At 38.6% G+C, this 19,620-nt stretch overlaps 1 protein-coding gene across 4 annotated transcripts in view; it reads left to right on the forward strand.

Moving 5' to 3' along the window:
* The window catches only part of LOC140895598 (sodium channel protein type 2 subunit alpha), a 132,307-nt gene that overhangs the window by 89,967 nt on the left and 22,720 nt on the right, over positions 1–19,620 (forward strand). For all 4 annotated transcript variants that reach the window (XM_078847953.1, XM_073305684.2, XM_073305681.2 and 1 more), the window contains 4 exons: positions 9,873–9,993; positions 10,379–10,533; positions 12,317–12,490; positions 18,162–18,284. In XM_078847953.1, the coding sequence (XP_078704079.1) occupies positions 9,873–9,993; positions 10,379–10,533; positions 12,317–12,490; positions 18,162–18,284 (573 nt within the window). The remainder of the gene's footprint in view (positions 1–9,872; positions 9,994–10,378; positions 10,534–12,316; positions 12,491–18,161; positions 18,285–19,620) is intronic.

Consider the following 19,620-nt stretch of genomic DNA (forward strand, 5'->3'; position numbering starts at 1 on the left):
ATATTGACTGGCCTGCATGCTACTCAGCTATGTTTCTTGCCCATCCATTGCAATATAGTAAAAACATTCAAACTGCTCTTTGCTGAGTCATGTGACTCACATCAACGCATGTCAGGCAAGATTGGCACCCCCCCAGTATCTTTATGAATCAGATCCTGACTTATCTATGAACTTTTTAATGATATTCTAACACATGTTTGAAGTGCATGCTATGTAAGTTTTCCAGCTTTGATGATAAAGTTTTGGGATTTAGTTTAACTAAGGTATAAGAGGGACCGAGTAGAATATTGTTTCTCATAAACATAAAAAGGAACCTTTTTAATAAGCCCAGGAGTATGTTATATTGATAATAGAAAGCTGCTTGATGTTTTGGAATTTTCTTATGCTATTATATTTTAGTTTTTAATTAAGGTAATTTGCAAATTCAAATAACCATCCACTTGTGTGTAATTGTTTGTTTATATTTTTTATCTTCAGAAATATTTGTTGTTTTCTAAATCTTGTATAGGCAATTTAATTATTATGGACTATATCATGCAGTAACAGAAGCACCATATAGCATAACATTTAAATTTAATTTACCCAATCAAAGTATGTTACCATCATCTGGGAAAACAGCTTACACAAAACTGATATTCTGCCAATCAAACATTTGGAAACCAGTTCTATACTCGATTACGCACATACCCTTATCAAAGTCTGGGATTGCAGAGAGGGAGCTGAGAGCAAAATCTAACCCATTTTGATCATCGTGGAGCCTTTTAATTTATACAATGAAGACACCCATCCTAAAAATTGGCAAAAGAAAAATCTGAAAGTGATAAAACTGTCTGTTGTGAGGAAGCTGAACATATTTTCATCTTTGAATCACAAGTAAAATGAAAATTCTAATCAGCAAGGTATCATTGACTTTGAATCAAGGGATGTCCTCTTTTGTTCTGTCCTCCATCTCACCCACTTAACATTACCATGCTATTTATTATGTCACGAAGCAATATGATGCTGTAGTCAATCTGGAACAGCACAAAACGCACTGTAAATGTGGACATTGACTGAATTTAGGGGTGGTGAAATTTGTGTGGTGAATACCTTATCTTACAACAGTCTGTGATTTTATAATGATTCATTATAATTGTTTAATAAATATTTTGTGTAAAATAATTCAACCCTATGGATTGTTCACAGATTGGTCACAGAATATTGGTATTTTGTAATTCCACACTATGTGATCAGTCAATTAATCACAAGATATTGTTTCTGCTCCCAATTAGATTATCTAAACTTGATAAACAGGAGCCCCTTTCTCTGTTAGAGAATTAGCCATGAACATTCATGTTGGATTTTGCGAATTAAACAGTTTTTTAAAGAAGCCTTTAGAGTATTTCCAGTGTGAATGCTTTTGTATGTATTTGAACTGCTATTCATGCCTAGTGGTTGCCCAAATGTTCACAAATAGGCAGATCAAATGGGTTATGAATAGCAGCAAAGCATAGCAGTGGTTTTATCACAAGAATTCTCATTTATTGTTTTTATGGTATTTGCCCAGCCGTAGTCAATATCTACTAATTTGCTTTTAGTTGTGATCTCCCTTTTCTTTGAACTGACAGAATGGTTATGCCATGGTATATTGGGGCTATAAAGAATGACATACAAATTCTGCTTTTCGTTATAGTGGCAGAGTTGCAATGGTGCACACTGAAACTAGAAACTGGACCTCAGGGTCTAAAGTTAAATTCTTTTTAGCCATTTGGCCTTTTTAGTTTGTGATATAGCTGTATTGAAATTGATTGTATCAATTTGGATATAACATCACCATTTTCATCACAGATCATCTCATTTACCTATTGGTATCCATGCAACTCTTACGTAAGTAAGTTGGGTTAAAAATGAGAAATGAGGAAACTATTGTTTCAGTTATTTTAAATATTTATTCTGCAGATATTTGGAAAAAGCTGTTTATTTTAAAAAAACAGGGTCTCTGTCTGCACCATCTTTCTACTCCCTCTTGTTCTACTCTTTGGTTCCTCAGTCCCTTTCAACCTGATTTCAGCAGCTGTTCAACAGCATCCTGGCCAATTGTGAAATTTCAGATGTTTATTTTAAAAAGTTAAACTCAGAGCTGTTTATCACTCCCAGTTTAGCATTTTAAAAATAAATAAATAAATAATAAAAGCTAAAAGTTCAAAGGGGCCTGGATGTAAGTGAAGCAAAATTATATAAATCCGTGAGGCGTGTGTGAGGTTCAAAAAATAAATCATATCTAAAAGCTCTTGATAGACTCTGTTGCTACATTTTGTAATCCTTCCCCCATGGCCAGACTGCTTTCAACTTTTCATTTCTATTTAAAAACCTAAACTAAGAGCTGTTCCTCTTGTATCGTATTGCTAATTGAAGCATGACTTAAGGTGTTACTGGTAAATGTGAAATTTTAAAGATACCTATGTGTGCTGACCAAGATAATGATGCTTTAAACATTATGTAAGTATTTTTGTATCTTTCATATATTATATGAAAAGTAGGAGGGAAGGTGTCTGTATATCAAAAGTCAAAGTAGACACCACTGAATCATGATAATTTTCTTAGTTTGCTATTCAGGAAAAAAACATTCTCTCTTTGTAACTTCCAGTCGAGCAGCCTGACTTTTGAACATAGTGTTACAGGGCACGTCTCCACTGCAGCAGGATACACTTCTTTCCTTTCAGCTGCACAGACTCAATCTCGCACCGCTCAAACCTGCAGGCTAAAAATAGCATTATGATAGTTGTGGCACTGGTGGTGGCTCAGACTAGCCGCTCAGGTCCAAGCCCACCTGACCTCTGGGTCTCAGCTCAGATGCTGATGCTGCAGTGTCCATACTGCCATTTTTCAGTGTGCTAGCTCAAGCAGAGCTAATACGAATCTGTTTACCTGGGCTGGGAAGCATGCTTCCAGCTACAGTGTAGATATACCCTAACAGTTAACTCTGATATGTTTATTGTAACCTGAGTGATTACATACTTTCTCAAACATAGAAATTCAGTATTTGATAAGGATCAAAATGGGCTTGTTAACATATCCAAAGGTATGTTAACAAAGGTAAAATTTGTCTTTGATAATTAATTTGTTTGTATCTAGGGATGCATTGCATCACAAAGGGCAGCATATATGCTGTCCAGTATAAAATGTGGACTAAATGTAGTTCTTCGGAATACTGGTGTGCAGAGAAAGAAGTTATTGGATGCCTTGGAGGTATGCCTAGATTATAAATTGGCAGGCACAGTCTACAAGTTAGGGGACAGATGTCTTGCTCCCAACCTGACTTGCAGTATGCTGTCATCTGCAGTAACCAGGCTAATACCAAAATGTGCCCCACATATTAAAGCACAAGTTAGTGTGTGGTAGTGGCCTGACTTGTGCCAGGGTGTTGTGCTGGATACAGATAGACTGCAGTGGTTCCCAAACTTGTTGCGCCGCTTGTGCAGGGAAAGCCCCTGGCAGGTTGGGCCAGTATCTTTACCTACCGTGTCTGCAGGTTTGGCTGATCGCGGCTCCCAGTGGCCACGGTTCGCTGCTCCAGGCCAATGGGAGCTGCTGGAAGCAGCACGGGCCAAGGGACATACTGGCCACCGCTTTCAGCAGCTCCCTTTGGTCTGGTGCAGCGAACCGCGGCCACTGGGAGCTGCGATCGGCCTAACCGGCGGACGCGGCAGATAAACAAACCATCCCAGCTCACCAGGGGCTTTGCCTGCACAAGCGGTGGAACAAGTTTGGGAACCACTGAGATAGAGTAATGCAACATTCTTTCGCAACCCTATGTCATCTGCCTCATGCAAGAATAGGATTTAGCTGTTTACCTGCAAAATGGCTGTTACTGAAAGCTGCTATTTGTGTTATGGAATTTTAAACCATCCCATTTTTAGAGAGCCATTTCAGTGACTGCTTTTTTTAAGAATGTTGAACTTTTCTTGACCTGTTGAATTTAGTTGTATGGTTTGACATCTTAATTACTGCAGATGTTGCCTCATAAACAACCTTCTAATGTGTACTTAGTTTTATTAACATCCATATAGAATGCCACAATTAAAACGCAACATGAAAAAAACACAGACACACAGAGGGGTTGAGTAATCTTTACAATATTTAGAACTTTTCTCACACATAATTTTAAGATATCAGTGTTAAAATTTCCCTTCTGCAGATAATACTGACTCATTGTAAGTTTCAGTTGGGTAATTGTTTTTATATAGTTGTTGATAGAGTAACCTTGTCTGAGACATACAGGAACAGCATATTATGGAAATATATCTTCTATGACATCAAGAGTGGAAGAGTAACAGAACTCTCAGTAGGACAAGACAACTTAAAATATGTTTGTTTTGTTTCAAATACCAACTGCTATTGGTGCTGTTCATTATTTTGGTAAGCAGACTGTAAATCTGCCTACCTTAACTCATGTGATTATAATTACAGCTCTTTACAAGAAGCATACAAGATTTTCGGTGAGAAGAGACTAGTAAGACCCAATTTACCATCCATAAAATTCAAATACTTACCCTACATCAATAAAGACTTATAACTAATATTCCTGGTAACTAATTGTCATACTATATTGTGTTTCTGCTTGATCATTTTGTTCTCTTCTCATCCTGGTTATCCCTAATCTTCCATTTTGAGTTATCTAACAGTCTTTAAAATATTTACAGAATAAAACTCATGTAACTTCAGTGATAAGAACTTATTCATTCTTGCAATGACCTTCTGGATTAACACATTTCACAATGGAGGAGTTTCTAAGCTCTTTACTTTCCTTTTACAAAAATGAACAAGAGATTTTTCAAACTTCAATTTATCTTTTTAACCAATTCATAATTTTTGTTTGCTCTGCTATTGCTGCAGCATTTTTGCTATAAATGCTGCCCAGGTTGGAATGATGCAAGTAAAATCTTAATGTAATTCCACAGTGTACAAAGAGAGTATTTTCCTTGATTTTAAAGTTATTTATTTATTGTATTATTAAGAGGTAATTTTTATGCTATGGTATAAATTTATGTACTTGGAATATACTTTGACATTTATCTTATTTATGGCTTTTCCTGAAATTGATAATTGGTATTCACAGTAAGCCAAACTCTGTGGCCCTTACTTGAGAACTATAGAATCTGGCCCTTTACTCGTCAGTTTACCATTATAGAGGCAGTATTTCACAATAGCTAAACTGCTGTGTCAAAAATGCATTTTCTGTAATTTTGCATATATTACACTAGAATACTAACTGAATTCATGTAATTATTAAATTCTGTTACTTTGATGATTTGTGTTGCACAATATCTATTTCCAGCAAATTTGATATATGTATCTTCATAAAGAATACACTGGGTGATTTCTGACCACATATCTGGGGATAGGACTCCCACTGACTCCCCTGTGAAGGTCATGGATGGACAGGAGGCCAGAATTTAGTCTTATATGCATAGGCTTGGATTTTCAAAGAAGCCTAAAGGAGTTAGGCACCCATATTCCATTGAAATAACATGCACAATACACTCTGAAATAATTTTTCACACCTGCAGGACTTCCTCTAAGCCTTGTCCATAAGGTATAGGTCATGGAAATCAAAGAAGTTAAGCCCATGTCAAGTCCTCATCACTGTAAGCCTTTCCATATGTTGTTTGCTAAGCATTAAGGCCAGTGGACAGAGAACTCCTGAAAAAGTCAGCACTGCTAAAGGTGACAAGGAGAGGAGTTCAGAGATTATCCTGATTCAGCTATTTCTGTACCACTCAAGTGAGCCTAAGCTGCAGTTAACATTGTGTATTTTTGATATTGAGAAGAAAATTGTGTCTTCCATTATGACTGGGCAAGTTTAGATGAGTGAAAATCAGCTAAGTAATTTTTTTATGTCCCATAGGGTACATTCATATTGTGCATGTGAAAAGATTCTGTCCACTTCTTTGAGATACTAAGCTATCTGTAGGGTTTGGAAATGGAAGAAAGACTTGTAGAAAGAGAAAAGATCCTGAATTTATAGGAGAACATTTATCCATATATCCCTAAGAATACAGTAAGTCTTCCTTTGGGAACACACAAGAGAACAGGTTTAGGTAAAAATAAGACAAACTGACCATTACACCTCTTTGTATAATTTGAAAATTGTAAGAAAAAAGTGATATATTTTTAGTGTTGCAGATTTCAATATCCTTGTCCAGTTTAGTACCAGACATTTCAGATACCACTAATTTATTTTAAATTAGTAGAACTAGTCACTCTGGGTTCCATCCTGACCCTAAACTGCTCACTGAATTTCCATTAGCTTCCCAGATTCTACAGACCTGTTCCAAATGGTCACTTCCCCCCACAGTTAGCGCAAAGCACCTACTTGGAAGGCTCTAGGACCATCCACTGTATCATATATACTGGGCCATTTCTGATTGATATATCTGCCCAGGATGGGTTACAGCACTTACACATTTACCTTTAAAGTTTTCTGAGTGAAGAGTTGTCTGCATCCCCCTTTCCTACAACAATACCTGAAAATGCTACTGCACCACTGAACTTAAAATTCCTGAATATTTGAATCTGTAATCATTATTACAATTTCCACAGAGAGCATAGTACAAAACAGTCCCCACAATACAATCAGTGTCCTATGAGATTTTGAAATATTTTATTTTGTAGCATTTAATCATGGACACTAGTCTCTCTGCTATGTAGTTTGGAGGTTCCTGCATTTTTTTTTTAAGTTTGCAGCTCATCAACTAACAGTCCTGCATATAGGCTGTACACTCAAAATTTGCACTGGTTAGACTGCTGTCTATCCTCTGGGCAGTAGCAAACTCCGGCATGTTAGATGCTAACTTGCTTAGCACTTTCAGACACCATTCAAATAAGGGATCTTTGTAAATCATGCATATTGCAGAAAGATAAGGTAATCTTGATTTAAGGAAACCAAGATTTCCTGAAAAGCAAAAATTCTAATACATTTATGTTTTCCTAGTGTATTTTCTTTATGCAGCATTATTAAATATTTTGCTAGAAATAGTTTTGCTAGAAATGGAGGATTTATTTGTAAACAAGACAATATAAAATTAAATCAAAAGTAATATATCTGCTAATATGATCAAAGCGTCAAATATTATTCACCTCATTCTAGTCACCCATTTGACTTCAACTGGATTACTTAAATAAAGTGATCAAATTTTGGCCCAAAGTCTGGGCATCCTAGATGGGTCAATTGTAACAGTTTTAATTGTGGGAATCAATCAATTTCATATAATTACAGTAAACAATTTGATTTCACCAATATAACAGCTACGCTCAAAGGATTATAAATCTGACACGCCTCTTAAACTACACTGGTATAAATCTATTGAAATCAGTGGAATTACAACATCGTAAAACTAGAATACGTGAGAAGCAAATCAGTTCTCTTTAAGCCTGAAGAATGTACTGTATTTTGTGTTCAGCATTAAAATATTTTATAAGCTTATGTCTGCTTTCTGTATTCACAAATTAAGATGAACAGGAGATAAAATGGTTTTCTTTTCACTAACTTTCTTTCCAAGCACTAAAAAACGGTGAAGCTCCATAATAATAGAACGTTCTTCCTTGGAATAATGCCTCTAACCTAAGCTTCAAAAGTGTCAGCAAAGTAGAGAAGGTGTCTTTAATGCTGCAATGCAGCAACCATCTGTCTAACATTAACACCACATGAGTATGTACTCTCAATCTGCTTACATCATTCCTTTTATAAAATTAGCTATTTATCAATGCAGCCATTTTACTGATGTTATACACTACATGGTAATAACATTGTAAGAAGTCATAGAACGCTGTGATAAAAACTACTTTTATTTAGTATGGTACTCACATTTGTCCATTGATAACCATATGATATCCTAGCCTAAAAGAACAAAGTTGAAGATTTGGATTACATCACTGACTTTGGTTCATTGACACAATATTCTTATATTACAATTTTCTCTGAAAAGTGTTTGATTTCATTTCAACTATCCTAAAAATATGAATATCTCTGCTTACTTATGTATTAACTGGACATATATGGGTACTGTACCAGAGTAACAAGTAGTTTCAAAATGCACAATAGACTATATAAGTGCATTGGCAAAAGAGAATGCAAAATAATGGCTATTGCTCTAAAATTAATGTGCTGTTCTTTTGAAAATCTAGAAACTTTAAAAGTACATATAAACAACTGGTAATATGTGTTTTCATGTCAATGAGATGAAAAAGTTTAAATATCAACTTTTAGATTTGACAGATTTGATAGAATGCCATCTACATTAGACATGAAAATACTGCTACGCATCTTTCTATTGGTTTGGTCATAATGTTGGGAAAATGATATGCTATCCACAGTATAATCCAGTGATACTCAGACCTCAGTGGTTCCAGAGCCAAATTAGCGATCAATTTATTAAAAAGAGCCACAGTAATGTGAATTCATTGTTTCATTTACTATAGTGCTATATACCATATATACTTGATCATAAGTATGGTTCGTTTATAAGACGCCCCCCCCAAGATGGATAAGTCAAAATGGAAAATTTTTATGACTCATTGATAAGCTGACGCTATAATTCAGGGGTCAGCAAACTTTGGCTCCCAGGCCATCCGGATAAGCTGCTGGCAGGCTGAGATGGTTTGGTTACCTCGAGCGTCCGCAGGCACGGAGGTAAATCTAAGTAAACAAAGTGTCCCGGTGTGCCAGCTGCTTACCCTGACGGGCCAGGACAGCAACTGTTGGGGAAATTTTTTGGGGGGGAGAAGCTGGGGGTCAGGGGAGTAACCCCTGTGACCACCCCCCACATGACTACACCCCTAGCCTGGGACCCCCACACTCTCCGCATCCCTTCCCACCTTAGCTGGGGAGGGCCAGGGGAAGATGTCTCTGGCCTGGGCGGAGCTGCTGCAGTGGGCCTGATGGTGCGGCTGCAGCATGCTCCGGCAGGCCAGACCGGGTGGCAGCTCCGCAGCCTGCCAGCCCCAGAGCTGCAGCTGCTTTGGAGGCCGGTGGGGAGAGCAGCGTGGCCAGAAGCAGAGAGACTCTGGCCCCGCCTCTTCCCTTCTGACTCTGCTGGCTGTGCTACCTCTCCTTGCCCCCTCTGTTTGGGGGAGGGGCTGTGTCTGACCTCTCTCCCTCTCTATACCCGTTCATAAGCCAACCCCCTTCTCTGATGCTTCCCTTTTTTACTAAAAAAATTTGGCTTATGAACGAGTATATACGATATTCATATTTAAACAGTATGATGGGGAAATATTTAGTTTTCATATGTATGATATATCTATATATTATTCTCACAACAAAATGACTGACTCAGTTTTATTATTTTATCAACTACAGTTAGTTGGTTAATAATATAGTAAAAACATTCTGATTGGTTGATAACTTAAACTGGTTAATATTTAAATCACAGAGTGTTATAATATGTGCTGCAAAAAGCTGCAAGAGACACATTAAAAAGTCACTTGTGGCTCGGGAGCCTCAGTCTGAGTATCACAGGTATAATCTACAATACAGTAACATGATTGGTATAACCTAATAGCACAATGTACAGAGGGCACCTAATTTTAACTGTATTGAAATTTCATTTCAAAATTCTCATATGTGGTGCAGAAAATAGCCAAATTATTCTGGTGACTCCCTGTATGAAGGTATTAGAATACTTTCACTAGGAAAAAAATCCATGTGATCTCATTTCTAATCTTGTGACCTTGCCTGTAGTAAAGCAATTTGTCATTACATATGTAATATGCTTTTAACTTAAGAGCACTAAAATACATGCAGAGTATTTTGTTATGCATTACAAATATTAATTTTCTGTTTAAAATAAACATATTGGTTAAAAAACAGTTATGTGGGCTTTTATTTACAGAAGCTAAATGCATCCAGCTCATCTGAAGGTAGTACAGTTGATATTGGACTTCCTCAAGAAGGAGAACAGCCAGAGATAGAACCTGAAGAAGCTCTTGAACCAGAAGCCTGTTTTACAGAAGGTGAGTGATGCAAATTGTTGTCTAGTGGAGTGTTTTGCTTCCATAAACTATTCCTTACCAACAGTACTAGTAACTAGCAAGAGGGGGTATTGATTATGCTCCCAGTTCCCTTTTGCATTAGTATCCCCTTCAGAGGTGTTGCAGCAGGCATACAGCTCTGCATGTTCCAATGGTGCCTAATAGGTGGTATTAAAATATGTTACATAAATCTTATTTTTCCTGCAAAAAGTGAGACTAATGTGCTGAAGAATTCAGGGGGACACTTGTTTACAAACATCCCTTAGAATAACTCTAGAGTTAGTCAAATGAGTATCAGTTAATTAAGGCTTCAGAATACATTGTTATCTTATTTCCGTGTCTCACAACTTAATATCACATTTACCAGGCTGTGTACGGAAGTTCAAGTGCTGTCAAGTCAGCACAGAAGATGGGAAAGGAAAAATATGGTGGAATCTTAGGAAAACCTGCTACAAGATAGTTGAACACAACTGGTTTGAGACCTTCATTGTCTTCATGATTCTCCTCAGCAGTGGTGCTCTGGTAATTGTAATGTGAAACAATTGGTATATATGTTAACATTAAGCTTTAGAACTGTGATTAATCATATAGATATCTTTAGCATAGTTTTTCTTCCACTGAAAAAAAATCCCAATTCTGAAATGTCATCATATCTCCACAGAAGTTGTCTAAAGAAACATTTGGCATTTAAAGTAGTATATATAGAAGTTCTTGATGGCTATAAATGCAACAAGCATGGAGGATTGAATATCAGTTGTATATTGAAATAGGAACCTAGATATATGAGCCACGCATCAAAATATCTTCACTTACTCTTTATCTGCTAATGACCTTTTTCTTTATTTTCCTTAAACAGAAATAGAATATGAATTGTTAGTTTCCCTCTGCTTCTGTAATATATAAATGAACTACAACTGACCCAGGATGCACCATCAGCAGGTTGAAATATCATATGGAGGTCTCAGGTGCAGAAGTGATTCATTCAAATGTTTAGTTTCCAGGCTGGAATTAAAGCAGGTGTATTGCATAAACGCTTCAATAGTTAATGCTCCATACTAAGTATAGAATATACTGTACTAGCTACAATTGTGCTTAAATGCATGTGTTATTGGCAGGTTTGTTGCACAGGTTCCCTGAAAAATGTGGACAGAGTTTTGCCTGAGAGCTGTTATAAAATCATGCTGAAGACTGCTTTGCTAGTTAATCTATACAGCTTGGTTTCATTGGTGTGGTTATCAGAAAATCCCTGTCCACAATAGTCAGGACTAGATCTTGCTTGCAGTAACTATGTTGACACATAGTTGTAGCTAGCAGAGTTCAGATCCCAATGTCAACAAGTTTTTATTATCTAGGGGAAAAGGAAAAGGAGTTTGAGATTCAAAGAGCTATACTGGAGTGAGCTTTCTGGATCATCATTCATCTTGGCTGAATGTGATAATAGAGACCTTCACGGATACCAAATGTATATCTGTACTCCGATCCACAAAAATTCTCTGTGGATATCCGCTATTCGCGGATGTGGATCTCTGCGGATATAAAGCGGATATCCATGGATTTGCAGGGCTCTAACTAACAGCTCCACAGGTCACCGTGCACCAGTGATGCAAGGCTGTGCCAAATCCCTGACGCCTAACCACCCCCCACTTCTCCACAGAGACCTCCTGCCTCGCCGCCCACTCTGCTCCCACCATACCTCTTTTCCCGCTCCAGCCAGGGAAGCTACAATCCTGGGACCTTGTGTGCAGCACTGCCCTCCAGTGTGGGGCTCAGACACCCTTACACAGCCACGACAACTCTAATGCACTTGGCGCTTGGCTCGCCATAGGAGCATATGTTTGCATTGCCTTCTGGGAGTTGTAGTTTACCTTCTCTGCCCAAGCAGAATGCCCAACAAGCTATAGCCACATATTACAGCCTGCTGCTGCATAATTCAGAGAGACGAGCTGGAGCCTGAGGGCTGGGTGACAGCTGCTCCATTTGGGAGAGTGTATGCTGCAGAGCCCTGTGTGGATACAAAATTTGTATCTGCATCCAAGCCACAATCCGGAGAAATGGTCCATGGATTTCCAGGGCTCTAATAATAGGCCTGAAAGGAAGGAATGTGTTATAAAAAGTGAAGAAGAAATGGTGCCTCCTGTTCTAACTGGGAAGAGAAAGTATGTGTGGATAGTGGGGAAACTATGGTCTGTTATATGCACACCACCTTACAAAAAAAGCATACTGGATATTTTTCTCAGCTCCTTTGACTTACATAGCAAATTGTTAAGTCATATAAGCACTTCATATACAAATATTTTGTTCACAGGCTTTTGAAGACATATACATTGAACAGCGCAAGACTATCAAGACCATGCTGGAATATGCTGATAAGGTCTTCACTTACATCTTCATTCTGGAAATGCTTCTAAAATGGGTGGCTTATGGTTTTCAAACCTATTTCACTAATGCCTGGTGCTGGCTGGACTTCCTGATTGTTGATGTATGTATTCTCTTTTATACACTGTGTTACAAGTCCATCATGCTCCATAATTCACAATATTATATCTCGCTTATCTTGTGTAATTGATTTTTAAGCCAAACTCTCAGTTTATTCCAGTGTGGAGCGCTGTTTAAAAACTTTCAGCACAATATGGCCCCAGTAGTTCCAATTTTGAAGGCAAAAATTACTGAAAGTCAACAGTAGCTTTGAACATTTTGCTGATATTCTTTGGACATTTTATTATGTTATAAATGTACATTAATTAATGTACATTTATACTTTTTTTCTTCCTTTTTTCACTTTGAAAGAATGTCATTTATCATCGTGTTTTTTATAATGTATGGATTTTTAATATTTGTTAACATGTTTCTTTGGGGTTTTTTTTTTTTAATACTCTAACCACAGTTGTGATAAATTCTCTACTTCTTAATCAGTATAATCTCAAAGTAAAACACAGTCCCCTGCTTTTTCCTGCAGCAGCATACCCGGGCCAGAAAAAGTCTCTTAGGGGTTGCGAGAGAATTCCCCGGGTACTATATAGGACCTATATGTGTCCTAGGTGTCACAACTCGGGCTGTCAAACGATTAAAAAAATTAATTGTGATTAATCACAGTTTTAATTGCACTGTTAAACAATAATAGAATATAATTTATTTAAATATTGATTCTGTTGCACAGCTTATCTCCTCATTCATTAGTAATGGGCTATCCCCCCACCCATGGAACTCAAAGGCAGTCCAGTGTTGCTGGAGACTTCAGGACTAAGCTCTGCCCTTCAGCTCAGCTTACCAGATTTTCTGCCTCTGACCGTGGAAAAAGTTGGCAGTTCAGTTTCTCCCGACCATTTTGTTTTAAAACCTTTATTTTACTTTTTTTTGTGCAGCTGCAACTTAGAATCTTCCTCCTCCTTTTCCTCGACCCCCGGATCATGTAAATAACAACATTGGTGGACCTGACACTGCAGTGCCTCCCTGATGAACTCCTCTGCACCCACTTAGTTATGGCAGAGCTGTCCTGCAAACACCTGGCTTAAATCTAAGTGGTGTTCCTTATGTGAAGCAACACTTACAGAATCTAGAGAGGGTGAACTATGCCCTGCATGTTCCCAGCCAGCCAGTGCCTTTTTGCACTGCCAGGGTACGGGGCTCAGAGTTGGTCCCACATGTCACATCCCCACCGTTCCCTGAGGAGTTGCAGCTCCAATACAGAAAAGCTCAATCAGGTATTTCTGAGCTTTTGGGGAAAGTGTCTAAGGATAGGGAGGAAGCTATCTAGCACACTCAGAGGGTAAGTCCTGGAACAGAACTGAACTGGAGGAGGAAAATAAACCCTGAAAGAATCCAGAGGCGCCCGCCCCTTCCCCCGGAGATACTGAAGTGCAGCCTCAGTTCCCTGGGGAAAGAAGCAGGGCACCTATACAGCTTCCCCTCCTCCTACTATGAATTGGGGGATTCTCTTTATACTCAGGGGTAAGTCCTACAAACGTCCAAGACTCTGGTTCCCAGAAAGGCAAAGGGAAGTATGTCCTTTGCATACTTCCCCTGAGAGAGTGTTTGCTGGGGCTTTTCTCCTATACAGTGCCTTTTTCACAGTGTTCTGTCATGCTCACCGTCCCTCCTGCACCCTGCAGCATATCCAGGCATGTGGAGAATCCTAGTCCTTGTGTTCAGGCTGCAGCCTAATGGAAGATGTGCCTGTCTGGCTTTCAGCCCAAGGGCCTTCTGCCAGGAAAAGGGCTCAGATTTCAGGCAGCAGCGGAATGGGAATTGTGCCTTCTGATCATCAGCTATAAACCCTGCTCCGCCAAGGAAAGAGGCTCAGACTCTTTCGCTCCATCCCTCCCTTGCTCCACAGGCTGGCTCCACATTTAAGCCTTAGGAGCACTTGTTCCAGACACATGAAGATTCCACTCCCCACAAATCTGCACCTTCATGGGATTACAGTAGGGTAAGGGAGAAATCCTTTCCCACATTCAAAGAGATTCTGATTTACTGTGTAAAGCCTCAAGTGGTAGTACGTTGCTTCTACAGTACTTACTTGGATGCTAGCCAGCCTTTGGGAACAAACTGGCAGCTTTTCTTGTTCCCAGGATATCTAGCCAGCTACTTTCACAACTGAGACCAGTCACCTCCCTCTGTTGTGTGGTCTCTATGCCAAGATGAATAGTGTACTACCTCCCCCTGTAATCAGCCAAAGGAAGAAATACCACAGATGCATCAACAAAAAATCCTTCTGGACTTTGTGAGGAGAGGGTGTCGGTCAGTGGTTTGCAAGGAACTCAATATTAATAAAATAACTTCCTTTTTATTAGATGCATGTTTTCCTGTCACTGTCTCCTTTGAGGGCATCATAAGATTCAGATGAGGATATCTAATTAAACAGAGGTTAAACTAAAATGTTTATATAAAAACAAAGACATTTCATAAATTTGGGGAGCTTAAGGTTGGTACAGCAGTAGCTCCACCAATGAAAGACAGAGTCACACCTTTGGAAGGGGAATTCCTTCTAAAAGACCCCACAGACTATATGAGTGATGACACACTGCACAGCAATTTCAAAGTCTCAGCTAAAGCCATTCAGACCAAAGTCTTTTTATTTTTATTTTATTTAGTAAAGAAAACCTATTTTGTGGCAAACAAGAGGCTCATTGTCTAGAAGTATGATACTTGCTCGGAGCGAGACATTTCTGGTTCTCTCTTGGTCACACTCTTGATGTGATTTGTGACAATGCATAGATTCTGACTTGGTAGCTACAAGACAGCCATGTTATACCCATAAATAGCCATCGTTTATCCTAAATGGATATCTGTTCATTCAAACTTATAGCAAGGAGCTATCTGGCTAAACATTAGAGAAAGTAGTAGCTGAGATTGCAAAGAAGCCTCAACCCACACTTTTAGAGCCAGCATAGCAACTCCAAGGATATCCTTGAAGGGAGTATTACCCTGGCAGAGGGAAAAATCTGGAGCAGAAGCCTCCAAGGAAACCTTGATAAACTTTCCTCCAAATCAACAAAATCCTCATCATAACAAAGACACAAAGAACATTTGTGTATGAGACCTCACAATTCCTGTCCAAGACTTGTCCTTCTGATTCACCCTCTGCACCCAGAGTTCTCAGTGGCTGTTGTTCTCACAGCAAGGCAAAGGTTGCACAATATGCACCTATAACCATGCATAGACAACATGCTAATCAGTATGAACAGAGAAACAGACCCATTCATAAATGAACAGCTGCTGGAAAGGATTCATAGCCACCAGTTCTTGAAAACCAAGAAGAGTTTTTGATCCTAATGCAGAGAATTGCTCACCCAGATACCAAAAGAGACATGGGTATGGTAATAATTTTACCATAATGGTGAAGATTAGCAAAGATCTAAAATTACATTGCATCAATCATTTCCGGAGGGATAAGTTCTCTCCAATGGCTAGGATTATTGGTGCCATGCATCAGCTTCATCCCTTGAGTGAGTTTCTCAAAATGTACCTGCTGAAATTCCTTCCGAGGACATAGGATCGTGCACTTGATACAGTGCAAAATTAGGTGTCATTCTCAAACTGCATTTCAATGTCCCTTTGTTGCCAGATAAGGACAAACAAAATGCTGAAAGCCAAGCCAACTTTCACTCTAGAACTTAGCATACTCAATATGGAGAAATTTCCAATATTTTGTAGTACACATGCTTTTGGCTAACTTCAACACCTCTGTTGAGTGTCCTCAAAAAAAGAAAAAAAAACCCACACATGACCATATGGGATCAGAACAGTGGTCCACCAAGTTCAGTCTGTGACAGTGACCAGTACTAACTACATCAGTAGAAGATGCAAGAAACCACATAGTGGGCAATTATCGTACTTGCAGAGGAAGCCTCCTCTTACCTCTCATGACAGATTGGCTTATGATTGAGGCATGCATGTTTATATCACTTCCAAAACCAGAGAGTAACAAGAGGTCAAAGGTTCTCTGTGGCAATAGAAATAGTGTCCTGGGTAGAAAAGAATCTGCTGCCTTTCAAGATAGTTCATGTAAAGGATACAGAAAAGAGGAAAAGAGAGAGAGTTGTGGTCCTCCTCCTAAACCTCCACTAGCCAAGAAGGCACTTCGTAATTGATAGATAGCTACATTGTACATGCAAGAAACACACTGCTTTTGTTAAAAGGAAAATGCTATTCATGTAGGTCCATAAACCTTTCTGATCAAGATAAATTCCTCTTTTCACAATTCCTGAGAAATAGTTCTCCCATCATTTTTTTCTAATCCTTGGAAGGTTGTGGCAAGAATGGGCTCTCAAGCCAGATCGCTAAAGATACATCTGAAGCATATGGAATACGTACGCCTATTGTATCCTGTTAATCTCCTTCTATCTGAAATGCAAGGCCTTAGGGCCTCAAGGTTCCTACAGGCAAGATGTAAATATCTGACACTAGTTGGCATGCTAGGCATCTGAGAAACTATTTACAGAAATCTCGGGGGCAGGGTGGGGAGCAAGGAAGTATATGAGCCTCATCTGAGGAAGATTTGCAAAGTAATTTTCCATTCCTTCACACAGGCATTGTTTCGTATGAGGGTGCTACTTGGTTGGTTCCCACATAACTACTTAGTTTATAAAGCTCTTGCTTTATATGGCAGTAACTTCCTTTCCTGCCTGTTGTTCTACTATAATAGTTCTTTCCCTTCCTACTTCTGGGATTCATTGCTCACTACTTTCCATTAGTAATGAATGAAGAGAAAAGCTGTGTAACGGAATGAGAAATGTTTTACCTGATGAATTTATGTCTGTTAGCCATTTGTCCCTGAATTCAACCCACCTTGGTAGACTGGTAAATGGCTGGAATATAAATTGAAATTGTTCTCTAAAAGGAGTCTTAGACTTATATTTTCTTAAGGTCAATTTAATATGTCATATCAAGTTTGTCTTAATGCTAATAATTGATTACTGGAATGTTTCTTTGTCTGTGGAAGAACTCTTCTGGTGACCAAAGCTGAAGGACAAAATTTAGTTCTGTAGCCTCCAGCAGCTACATCGGACCATTTCCGAATTCCACAGATTGGGGGGGGAGGGGAGGATTAGCCCATTAGTAATGAATTCAGAGAGAAGTTGCTAACAGAAAATTATCAGATAAGAAATTTCTCATTTGTCAGTCTTCAACAATGCCAAAAATTCTGAACAGCTCTGCTAGCAATGGCTCTTGAGTGAGACACTTTGGATACTAGAAAGTCACTATTGACTGTGGGCCAAATTAATCCTTGTCTATTGTGACTGTTTACACCATGTCTGTATTTGGTCCTTGAGAGTTTTTGGATTACTGTCAAGATCTGTGGACTTTCTGAAAAGTCCTATCCTAAACTGGCAGTTCAAATTCAGATGCATTTTTGGAGGTTCTTTTTATCTGTATGACTTCATTTCCACTGAATATTGAGAATTATGTGTGAACTTATAAAGCATTTATATCCTTGTGCCAACAGGATTTCAATGACAGGTGTCATGTAACACACTACTGTTCTACTTTGGGTGACTTAAAAGATCTCTTCTAGGTTATAGAATGATTCCTGGAGAAAGAGATACAACCTTCGTTCTTCTTGGGAAGTTCATGGCACACACCATTCCTTGCATATGTATAGGAGGATATACAAGATGAATGAGCATTATTGCTTTTCTGTTTTTATGTAGGTTTCTTTGGTTAGCTTAACAGCTAATGCCTTGGGCTACTCAGAACTTGGTGCGATTAAATCGCTTAGGACATTAAGAGCCTTGAGACCTCTAAGAGCCTTGTCACGATTTGAAGGGATGAGGGTAAGATAAAATGAAAGAACCTGAAATAATGCATGCCTAAAAAGAAACCATGCATGCAGAATAGGGAATCACAAATCCATGCAGTAATGTTGCACTATTATCTTATGTCTTGCATATTTATCACTAACAGATAAGCAAAAGGCTTCAGTTGCTTATGTAAATTCATATGATATAACATACATTAACATATGCTCATGTAGGTTATTTTACCTCCCACCTGATTTGGAATTTTCCTGTAGGTCTCTAGGACTTATCAACTGCATGGATGTATTGTGAATTCCTAAAACTATAGTACAGTACTAAGTTAAAGTTGAATTGATCCCATATAGTTCCCACCTCATGTGTTGTAATGTGTTTTTGTTAGAAGTTTGGATCTTTGTGTTTTCATTACATAAATTAGTCCTAAGAACATAAGAACGACCATTCTGAGTCAGACCAATGGCTCATCTAACCCAGTATCCTGTCTTCTGACAGTGGCTAATGCCAAATGCTTCAGAGGGAATGAACGGAACAGACAATCATTGAGTGATCCATCCCCTGTCGTCCACTCCCAGCTTCTGGCAAACAGAGGCTAGGGACACTCAGAGCATGGGTTTGCATCCCTGGGCATTTTGGTTAATAGCCATTGATGGGCATATCCTCCATGAAGTTATCTCATTCTTTTTTTAATCCTGTTATAGTTTTGGCCTTCACAACATCCCCTATTCCACAGGTTGTGTGAAGAAATACTTCCTTTGTTTGTTTTAAACCTGCTGCCTATTAATTTCATTCGGTGACCTCTGGTTCGTGTGTTAAGTAAAGGAGTAAATAACAGTTCCTTATTCACTTTCTCCATACCAGTCAATATTTTATAGATCTCTACCATATCCCTTCTCAGTCATCTCTTTTCCACGCTGAAAAGTGCCAGTCTTTTTAATCACTCCTCATGCAGAAGTTGTTCCATATCTCTAACAATTTTTGTTGCCCTTCTCTTCACCTTTTCCAATTCTAATATATCTTTTTGAAATGGGGTAACCAGAACTGCACATAGTATTCAAGGTGTGGGTGTACCAGGGATTTATATAGAGGTATTATGATAGTTTCTGTCTTATTATTTATTCTTTTCCTAATAGTGCCTAATATTCTATTAGCTTTTTTGATTGCCACTACACATTGTGCGGATGTTTTCTGAGAACTATCCACAACGACTCCAAGATCTCTTTCTTGAGTGGTAACAGCTAATTTAGACCCCATCATTTTGTATGTATAGTTGGGATTGTGTTTTCCAATATGCATTACTTTGCATTTATCAACATTGGACTCATCTTCTGTAGGTTCATCTGAAAATCAATCTACA

This window comes from Lepidochelys kempii, chromosome 11 (assembly GCF_965140285.1).
Source record: "Lepidochelys kempii isolate rLepKem1 chromosome 11, rLepKem1.hap1, whole genome shotgun sequence".
NCBI lineage: Eukaryota > Metazoa > Chordata > Testudines > Cheloniidae > Lepidochelys > Lepidochelys kempii.